The 10,711-nt window shown below is 40.8% G+C and overlaps 2 protein-coding genes across 2 annotated transcripts; one reads left to right on the top strand and one right to left on the bottom strand.

Annotated features, from left to right (window-relative positions):
* Window positions 1-168: 168 nt before the first annotated feature.
* On the bottom strand, window positions 169-1,793 carry mmab (metabolism of cobalamin associated B). The gene is made up of 9 exons (XM_079162126.1): window positions 1,661-1,793; window positions 1,366-1,424; window positions 1,170-1,263; window positions 1,017-1,074; window positions 843-915; window positions 653-750; window positions 499-563; window positions 348-407; window positions 169-264 (listed from the first exon to the last, which is right to left on the bottom strand). Exons 1-9 carry the CDS (start codon window positions 1,762-1,764, stop codon window positions 180-182), a joined length of 696 nt encoding a protein of 231 aa, XP_079018252.1. The 5' UTR covers window positions 1,765-1,793; the 3' UTR covers window positions 169-179.
* Window positions 1,794-2,077: 284 nt separating this feature from the next.
* On the top strand, window positions 2,078-10,336 carry mvk (mevalonate kinase). The gene is made up of 10 exons (XM_079161427.1): window positions 2,078-2,362; window positions 2,707-2,854; window positions 3,228-3,372; window positions 4,941-5,096; window positions 6,150-6,253; window positions 6,408-6,453; window positions 6,597-6,687; window positions 7,047-7,166; window positions 7,363-7,516; window positions 9,444-10,336. Exons 1-10 carry the CDS (start codon window positions 2,285-2,287, stop codon window positions 9,593-9,595), a joined length of 1,194 nt encoding a protein of 397 aa, XP_079017553.1. The 5' UTR covers window positions 2,078-2,284; the 3' UTR covers window positions 9,596-10,336.
* Window positions 10,337-10,711: the final 375 nt, after the last annotated feature.

Genomic DNA, 10,711 nt, shown 5'->3' with positions numbered 1-10,711 from the left:
GAAGTGTATTACTGCCTTTATTGTCACATTATGCTAAGAAGAAAGTTGCATCAAAATAAGAACAATTTTGGACCACATGTTTTTATTGATATATTTACAATAAAAGTGAAATCTCTGCAACACCAAGCATCCCCAAAAAGCAAATTAGATATTTGTCTTATTCTTCAAGTGGGATCTGGTCATTCGGGCCTTTTGTAGATTGTCTCCTCGTTGCCGTCTTTCATTGCTGCATATCTGGCCGCGGTGAACAAGTAGTCGCTTAATCTGAGTAAAAATGTTGGGACAATTATCGAATGTGCAATAGAGAAACCATGTTGTCATATTAATTTTTAAAGCACTGGACTGACCTGTTCAAAAACTTGGCAACATCCGGATCGGCCTCGCCTGTTCTTACAATTGGAGCAACACTATAACGAGGACAAAGATCTATCAGAACCTGCTGAGCCGCAAATGCAAGACAAAGGGGGTCATTTTATGTAATTCAAGGCTGCAACTGACTTGCGTTCTGCCCTCCGACACACTGTCCGAGCCAAGTGCAAAGCGGCGCTGCCCTTCCCTCCTGACTGTGAATCGCATAGCAAAAGTATCAGAGCAGCAGGAAAACCTGGGCTCTCATTAGACCTGTATCTCACAGATGCACAAATGGGCTTACAGGTAAAATGAAGTTGGTCAGTGGAGGGAGTTCTTCTGTAAATTTATCAATCCAGTTTTCCAGGTCTGCGATTGGCTTTGCAGTAAATTTAGTTTTCTCTTAAAAAAACAAGAGAAAAAAATAAACCCATGAGATCTTGAAGCAGACAAGGCAATAGTGTACTGCATTAGAAAAGCCAGCAAGCGCATACTTATGTGACTTTCTCTTGCAGAGGATCGAGGAGTGGCAATATTGGAGCCCACATCTTGTAAAATGCACTGTATCTGCAATGAAAAAAGCAAAAATACTGTCACAAATCTTATATCTGGCTCATGTACAATGTCTGCAATAAAGGAAGTTAATAAATGCAACATGAAAATCAAACCTTGTCCAGCTGATATGTGAATGTGTGACCTTTGTCGAGGCAGAATTCTCTGGCCAAGCTGTAATGTCCAAATCAACACGGTCACTTCAGGTGAGGCAGATAATAAAACAAGTTTTGAAGTCAACTGTGACAGGTGAACAGTATAAATGTTACCCTATAGCTGATGACAGCTCATCTGTACTTCCCAAGGCTTCAAAAATATGATCTTCTTTTGGCCTCCTTTCTCCTGTAAATGTGCTTGAGAAACCTTTTGGGGGACACAGCAGGGATTGAGTCAACTTTTGTAGGAACGTTGCATGGTATCAGTGCTGTAACATGTATTGTTTTCCTACTTAAGATGAAATACAACCTTTGTCTCCAGTTTTGGTGTATATTTTAGGTGACCTGTTGTCTCCTTCAGTGGCATAACTGTAGGGAAAGCAAGTAAGGAAGACCGGAAGATACAAGAAAGGGATTTAGATGACAATCAATTTTCGTTTTAGTTACATAAACAATACTCCAGCTCAATATGACTTTAGCTACTGATCTAGAACTGTCTTTATCTCATAGAGCATCCTGTGTAGCAGCTGCCTAATGTTAGCGGTTACATAGACAGTTACAACACGAGTGCATTTGCACGCCTCCTTTGTGGGATGTATAACTACCTTCTGCCTGCATACAGTGTGTTTCTTGTCCAATGCTCGTTGATGAGCCTGCCTGCCCTTACAACACAACGGAGGTACGCAGGTTTGATAATGAACGAAGCCATGTTAAAGCTAAAGGATAGCTGCTAAAGGTGAACGATGGTTGTAAATGTCTCTTGTCCCTCCGTAGTATCCGTAGTTTATGGGCGTTTCATTTTCATCGCATGATTGGTTCACTCACCATGTGGTTTGAGAGTTCTGGTCGCTGATTGGACACAAATAATATGTGTTCAACTAGCCGTGGCGCCGATTGGATATTGAAGATCGAACCCATGTTGGCCCCGCCTCCCGTGTGTCACCCGTGTTTTTGTATGTATTCATCACGCTGCGTTGAAGAGAGTCTGTGCTCAGAGCTGGTTCATGTTCTTTGACCTAAACTGCTTTGTTAAACTCTATATATGTGTCGAGTCTTCATGACAAACGCAGAGACGTCGGGCACAGCTGTCAACTGCTTGCTGCTGCTTCAGAGGATTAACATTGGCTAAAGGTGGCTAAGCTAGCTAATAATAACACTGTCAGTGACAAGTTTACGTGGAAGCTGACAAGTTCTGGACACATTTTTGCAGTCTGGAAACTGTTACAGAAATGCAAGTCAAGGACTTATTGGTGTCTGCTCCAGGGAAGGCGATCCTCCACGGAGAGCATGCGGTTGTGCACGGAAAGGTAACCTGAAAGAGCAGCTGAGAGCTCACTGATATGATACCGAGTGTGTGAGGTTTAAAAGTGAAGCTGGGTGGCGATACGAAACCCATTAAAGGACCAAAGCTTTACACTTCCAGCCAGTTCTCTACGAAAGAACGATTAATTCATTCTGTTTTAAATTCGATTGTCCAACTCTCCCATCATTAGTTTCATTTAACATCTCTGCAAATTATTTTCCTACTGTACTGTAAATAAATGGAAACTACTAATGACCTGGAAGGTAGTAAAACCTGTTGAAGTAATGTGCACTGAATGGGCTAAACGTCTGACCATTTAACCACAGTGTGTTCTCTGCTCCATCACAGGTGGCTCTTGCTGTGAGTTTGAACCTGAGAACATATTTATGTTTGAAAGGCACCACTGCTGGCAATGTTTGCATCAACCTCCCAAATATTGACACATTCCTCTGCTGGGACCTATCTGAACTGAAGCAGTTTATTCCTTATTGCTGTGGTAAGGGTTGGTGCAGCACATTGCATACACTGTGATTTTTACTGTCTGATCGGCTTCATGCTTCTCATAGTCCAATACACGTGGTGACATTTCAGTTTTGCGACTTTTTTCCAATGTCTACAAAACAGTTTTTATTAATGACCATTTAACTCCAATCACATCTACTCATCATATAAGTTACCACCGATTTAAAATAATGTCTATTTAGGTTCTAATGCCGCAATAAACTCCATCTTCTCCAACTTAACCTTTGGCCAGATTAACACATTTTGCAGTATTTCTCATGCGCTATCATACAGTTGTCTTTTCCATACAGATGAAAGTGTGTGTTGTTGTGACATTCTCGTGATCCTGATGATTGCTGTGTTAACAGGTAAGAGGGAGGAGGTGAAACGTCTGGATGCTGAACTTGTGAAGAGACTGCGTGAATTTGTTGGTGTCACCAATGGAAACTTGGATACTTGCAACATGGCCACCCTCGCCTTCCTCTACATCTACCTCTCAGTGTTTGGATCAGGGTGAGACAGTTCTTACCAGTTGTTCATTTTGTTATTATGGCTAGTTGGCTTAGACGGCCTCAAAAATCACATTACACCGTACAGATATTTTTGATACAAGAGAAAACCAAAGAGCACGCCCAGCCAATGTCATCCTGTTAGTTCAAGCTAACTCAGGGCACCTTTTACAAGAAACATTACAGCAGCAACACTTACAAATGCAGATGTAGACATGTCCATGTGCTCCATCTACAGGCAATGGAAAGCAATCGTCTCTGTGCACATCTGGCTCTGCAGATTTAGCACCACCGCCCCCTGCAGGCAATGACTGTTGCAGCTGCATCTCTTTTTGTTTGGTTTAAAATATTACATTTTTGTCAGGCTGAGCCTTTTCTGATGAATGCTGGGACGTGTGCTCTCTGCTCGTTTCATCATGAGTCCTCTGCTCTCCAGAACTGTCTTCTTGTGTGTTTTGGTGAGAGGAGAGGGAGAACTCACTTGTCTGATGGTTAAGTCCTAGAATAATGATGTTTGATTTCCATAAATTATTTTAGCTAATAGGTAGCACACGTGTGAAATGTAAAGCCTCACACAAATCACACATTAAAAAAACAGCTGGAAAAAATACAAAATACAGCAGCTGTGACACTCATTGCCTGAAGGTGATGCAACTGCAAATATTTCAGCAACTATTGCTTTATGTGCCCATAGCTGATTAGCTGTTTAAATAATGTTATAATGGCAAAACACTTCAACCAACATCTGAATTTGTGAGTTTGTTTTTGAGCTACAAGCCAGTTCAAATTAAATTGGGCTGATTTATGTCATATATCACATGTAGGTATGCTGTAATTTTACTTCAGTGTATCATGGGTGGGCTAATTTGATTAACACATGTTGCATTGAGACGACAGCATGTGCTTACTAAATAATTCAATGGTACTGAATTGTTCAGCTCTTGTATCAACTCAATTCTGTAAATGAAACTGGTTGATTTGTCATAAGCAGAAGTAATTCAATCCCTTTTGGAAATGTATTCACTCTTTATGTAGATGAGTAGAGTGTGATTTCTTTTTTTTCTTTTTCCCCTGCATCTGGAAAATTCCCTCCACCTTGAAATAAAGATAGTAAATTCAGACCGACAGAAGAGCAGGATGTTAGTTTAGCAGCTGCGAGCGCAGAAGATGCTCCGGAACATTAGAGCCGCAGGTTGTCGAGAGCTTTAATCGGTGCTGACACGGTGCTGCCGCGTCTGAAACAGGTGATGGGTTCTGACAGGATGGCCACTAATGAGAGTCTGGCACTGGGCCACACTGCAGCCTTTAACAAGTCTGGATGTGTTTTTCCCTCGAGAGAAGAGCCGGACAATTACTTTAGAGTATTCTCCTGTCTGCCCAAAAGCAGCTTCCCTGACAGATATTGACGGCAGTTCAAGCTAGTTTCTGTTGCATGAAGTAGTGTATGGATTACTTAACATTAAACACTCCTTATAGTTCTGTGTATACTGCAACCGTACCAGTAATATAATAAGTAAAGTAAAGTAAAGAGTGTGTTTGTTTGTTTGTTTGTTTGTGTGTTTATTTCCTCAGTGAGCTGCCCAGCTTGACGGTAACTGTGTGGTCTGAGCTGCCAACTGGAGCAGGACTGGGCTCAAGTGCTGCCTACTCAGTGTGTTTAAGTGCAGCTCTGCTCTGTGCGAGTGGGTCCATCCCCGCTCCTCTCAAAGAGTGGGATCACACTGCCAGGTAGCGACATCGTATTAAGGGAATGTCTCTTTTGTGAGCTGTGTATGCAGTTTATGTAGAGTAGACTATTGTGAGCATAGACAGACTTCTTAGGCCTGATGATGAATATCTTCTACAAAAGAAAGGATCACAGAGGTGATTTCTCACATGTCTCATTCTGTACAAACCGTTTCACTAAAAGACCTTGAAATACAACATTATACTTCTCAAATAGAATACACTGATACATGTCTGAGATCAACACTACAACATGAACGCCTGTGCAGTATAATGCAATCCAAAACAGTGGTCTGCAATGATGTTACAGTTATGATGAATCTTTTTCTTAAATTAGCTTTTTATTTAACTAGATTAGTTTTTCAACTGTTGTAGCCAAATGACTGGATAATTGTGCCACAGAAAGCAACAGAGAAAAAGATAACATTTTTATCAAAATACAATACTGTCCCATTAAAGCCCTTTCTCTGTCCATCATCTTAAAATCTCATATATTGGTGACCTGAAATCTTTTATTCTGTTTTTGAACTGATTTCAAGTACATACACCAAGCTGCCCACATAAGTGGTCTTTATTAACCGTATTACCCGTTGAGACAGACGAGAGCTGGAAGTCCTGACAGCTGTTGTGTGTAAACTCTATTGTAATTTCTAAGTCCATAGTTTGTGGTGTTTTCATTCCTTATTATCCTCTATTGAGGCACTCAACACTCAAAACAAATAACACTAAGAAACAGAGTATAAAGAACAAGTCTGTCACAGTGTGCCCAGGCTGTTTAAGGCAGTAATGGCGGAGGGCACAAAACAACAGTTTTTTGCAGAGTAGTTGTCTGTATCTGCAGCCAGAGGAGAGGAGGGTGAAGAGTCGGGTAGAGTGGGTGTTTTATGTGAAACTGCATTATGTTTGAGAAACATTAATCACAAGCAGCTTCTGTATAATCATTCATTGATCATCTATACCTGTGTACCAGTGTTTGGTTTGTAGGGAGTTGGAGGTGAGGTCTGTGAGGGTCTTCTTGGGATACTACCTTCTCCTTTAATTTACAAATAATTGCAGGTGGTGTCAGGAGGACCTGGAGCAGATCAACAGCTGGGCTTTCCAAGGGGAGATGATCATCCATGGGAATCCTTCTGGAGTAGACAACGCTGTAGGAACATGGGGTGAGGTCCGATATTATCTGGCACACGGTGCAGTACATATGGTGGTATAAGTCCCGTTGTCTCCGTGGACTCTGAGCACTCTTTAATGGAGCCACCGCTGTTCATTATCATTTGATGATTATCTATTTAATTGTTTTGATTTCCCTGTATGAAGGTGGCATGCTGAGATTCTTGGCCGGGAAGATAATACCACTGAGCAGGTTATGGCACTGATTAACATTTTTTAATTTCATTTAATTTAAAAAGAGTTCACAGTGAATTAACAAATGCACAGTGTACTCTTAAAAGAAAACAAACATTATCTGAGTGAAATGAATGGGGATCTGTCTGCTTTACTTTGCAGGGTGCCGTTATTAAGAATCCTCCTCACTAACACCAAAGTACCACGTAGCACCAAGGTACTTGTTGCCAGGGTGAAGGACAAGATTAACAAGGTACTAAATGGTTTCTTCCTCCCCCGTGTGTTACTTGCCGGCACTGTAATTAATATAATAGGTGGTGCTTTTGCATGGCAGATACTCCAGAGCCTGGCGTCGAGTGCCTTCATAAAATATTGAAATTAAACTCTTAGCCAGCGCCCCTGTGTGCTGTTGCCTTGGTGACGCCAGCAGGTGTGCTGATTGCTGTCTCAGACGTGGATCAGTCTGCCATTTGACAATCTGTATTTGTACAAAGCTGTTTCTCAAACATATGCACAAAGGAGTTTGTTGTTTTCACTTATTCTGCAGCGATGACTTTGGCGTAGAGTTGCTGTGATGTTGATTTTCTGTTTTTGTTTTCATCCCCTCTCTAGTTTCCCTCGATCATGAACCCGGTGCTTGACTCAGTTGATGCCGTTTCCTGCACTTGTGAGAAAGTCCTCTCAGAGATGACCTGTGAGCCCATCACTGGAGAGCACTACAATATTCTAGAGGTACAAAATATGAATAGATTGTATGAAGCATCATAAAGAGTCCTTGACTGACGTTACGTCAGTAAAATACAATTGTTCTATTTCTACTGATAAAAATTTTCCTTTTTGAATGTAAAATCCCATGTTCACAGCCACATGACTAATTCTCTGTCAATAGTGACATGTATTCACAGCAGCTGTGTGATATCATTTACAGGAGCTCATTGACATTAACCAGCACCATCTGAGTGTGATGGGTGTGGGTCACCCGACCCTGGACACACTGTGCCGGGTCACGTTGACTAAAGGGCTCCATAGCAAGCTAACCGGCGCAGGGGGAGGAGGCTGTGGCATCACTCTTCTGAGGCCAGGTACTGTCGGCTCTGTGTGTCACAACAGTGTGTTTTTGAAATGTTCGAAAAAACGTTAGAGGTCTGTGTCTTTAAAAAATAACGTTTTTTTTTCATAAGTAAAAAAGTTGGTACATCGTCAAAGCAAAAAAATGCCTGTAGAGCTTTATATTTTATTAAAATATCATTGCGGATGCGTTGCGGCCTTGTCCAGAGCATGAATAGTGTTAACACTTGACTATTTTTAAGGGAGATGATAACACAATTCAAACCTCCTATTTATCGTAATACGTTTCAACATGCAACAAAGAACAATATACTTACAGGCCGTTTTTGTTTTTTAAGATTACGTCTAAACTTCTCATCTTCTGCTGACTTTGTCGAAATCAAATTAAAGTGTGAACAAATTAGAGTTAGAGGGCACCCTTCAAAGGTGATTAATGATATCTTTCAACGTGCCAAAATAAATGAAAAAGAAGATTTGCGCCACGAAACAAAATGAACCGCAGGCAGGCATGATTTGTCAAACACTGCTCTGCCGATATTAGAAACATCATCAGGAAACATGGACGCATCCTGTGTGCTTCAGGAGATCACCACACAGCCTCCTCTATTCTCGTATGGAAGGTCTGAAAGGTAACTCTAGACGTGCACAATGTAATAATACTCACAAGGGTAAGAGCCGCAAACAGCTTTTAACGTTTTCTATTGTTTCTATTATAAACTGCAACTCTACAAACGTGGTCTCTATGTTGACCTGCTCTTCTGTGAAGGCCTATACAGGACAAACTAAAAGAGCTCTTAAAGTTGGTATTCCTGAGCATGAAACACCTTTACATGGAGCTCACCTTCCTCTGTGTGATTGACTGGCCATGAAAGAGTGAATCTTATTAGAGGAAGAGATATAACGTATATAAACTGTGTTAACAGTTTTACTTTGAAACATTTGATGCATGATACAGCAGTTGCTCTTTAAATGATGTTGTCTAAACTAGTTTGTATTTTGTTAGTTACTGAGCCTTTGATTTAAAATGAATATCTAGTTTTGTCGAGTCCTCCTATAGATTTGCCCTAAAATAGATTGAATTTGATAAGGGAAGTGTGATGAGCCAAACTGTCAGACTCCTGCTGAAAACAAATGTTCTGTTTTCCTCAAACGCTCCCTCACTCTTCCTCTCTGAGACAACGATTTGAGTGGCAGGAAATGATGAGAAGGCTGCACAAGAGGGGTCCTTTGGTGTGCGGGTACTACTGTGGAATTGGTTATAAGGAAACTATATCATCTTCTCTCTGACAAAACAAACAACCTGCGAGTTCAGTCTTTGTTGATGCCTGCAGCCTGTAGCAGACTGAATTTTTATACGTGTAAATTCCTCTAAATATATTTTCAAATGCTCTTTTATTTGTTTTTCTCAGCAAGCAATTCCATCTGTGTGAGTCGCAGCTATTTTCAAATCGATCGTCTGGTTTCTGTCTACTCTAATGTTCTCAGAGAGTCAGTGTTAAAGCACTTTGAGTTAAGAAAGCACAAAGTTAAGTTATCATTGCGTCAGAGCTGCTCTTGCATCTAAAGCTTTGAATTTGAGCTGGATGTGTGCTTAGCGTTGGTATTAAGTGGGCTTTGGACCATTTTATTCGCAACAAACAGAAGGGAAGTGCCAGACGTTGCATGGTGTGGGATCACACCATGCAGAGTCCTCATGTTTCTACATCTGTGAGGTCATTGACTTCAGTCAAGAGGTTTTGTGTGGCTTGTTGTCCTTTTGCTGTGAGTGACAGGTTCGTCCCTGAAAGCCCCACTGCAGCCCGTTTAGTCCTGTACGCTAAACGCATGAATCAGCATCTGTCTCGTTAGCGTGTAATTCATTGTTCTTGTAATGTTTAACTGCAGCCCACACTGGCATCACTTTTTTTGACATGACTTCATTATGACTTGTTTGTTTTGTAGAAACGGACTCCTCTGTTGTCCAGACTACAGTGCAGGACTTGAAAGACTGCGGCTTTGACTGCTGGGAAACCAGTATTGGCGGGCCGGGTGTCCAGCAGCATTCTCCTCTCTCTGTTAAGGAGGAAATTCTGGAGATTTTAAACCGTTACTGAGCAAGAGGACACTTTGTCTTCTTGTTGCTTTTACCTCAAGACCTGAGGTATGCTCAACTAATGAAGAGGGAAACTTCACACTGAGTGGAGCTGGACAGAGCTTCCTGAATTTTCCTGACATGAAACAATCTAATCCTTTTGAAACTAACAACAAGGCAACTGTGTCTCTAACAAATTACTAATATTCAATCTGAAATGTGGGAAAATGACTGCTACTCAAGGGCACAGTTGTATGTATGTTTTGAGTGCTTTGTCCACTAGATGGCATCAGAATTGCACAAATGCTTTTTATGAAACAGAAACATTTTATGGTAAGAGACTCTGATAAATTGATAAATATATATCAGTGAAGCGCTGGCAGAATTAATTTATAGCTTCATTGAAATGTTAAACGCAAAGGGGCCAACACATCTTACTGGATCAGATCATTAATTGCTCACTTTTGGCATTGAAACATGCAATGTTAGAAGATAACCGCTAGAGTGAAGGTGGTTATTTGACAGAAAATGATGATGGAGAAAACGTTTGATAAATGTAATTGTTTTTTGGTTCTTTACCGAAACCCGATGATTATTATTCAGATTTTGTCTTTTTACAAAGCGGTTTATCAAAGTATCTGAGCTTTGATATTTCTCTGCGTCATAATCAATGTTGGTGAGACCAGGAAATGATCATTTCTGTGATAAGAACTATTTGCATATAATGTAAAACTTTGTTATGAGTTGTCATAAATACAGATGTATGCTGCTTTGAATCAACATTGTTTTATTTTTATTTACCTTTTAACATAAAAGCAAATACAAAATAATGCTGAAAACAAACATTTTTATATCTCTCAAAAAGAATATGAATTTTAGGGTTTGGTAATTTTTTAAATTTCAAAATAGTACATGCCACGCGCTGTTTCTGCAGTTAAAGACCAACTAGCTGTTTTGTTTTGCTGATGGAGGATGGGGAGAGGGGGGACAGCAGGAGTGTGTGGCCTCTCTGGAGCCTCTGGATTAGTGCCACTAAAATGTGAATCAACAACCAGCGTCCTTCTGTGAGTCACACATTTGTGCTGACACATATGCACACACACACACACACACGCACGCACACACACCAGCTTTCCCA

Source organism: Pholis gunnellus, assembly GCF_910591455.1.
Source record: "Pholis gunnellus genome assembly, chromosome: 6".
NCBI lineage: Eukaryota > Metazoa > Chordata > Actinopteri > Perciformes > Pholidae > Pholis > Pholis gunnellus.
This window is presented reverse-complemented; position numbering and strand designations above follow the sequence as displayed.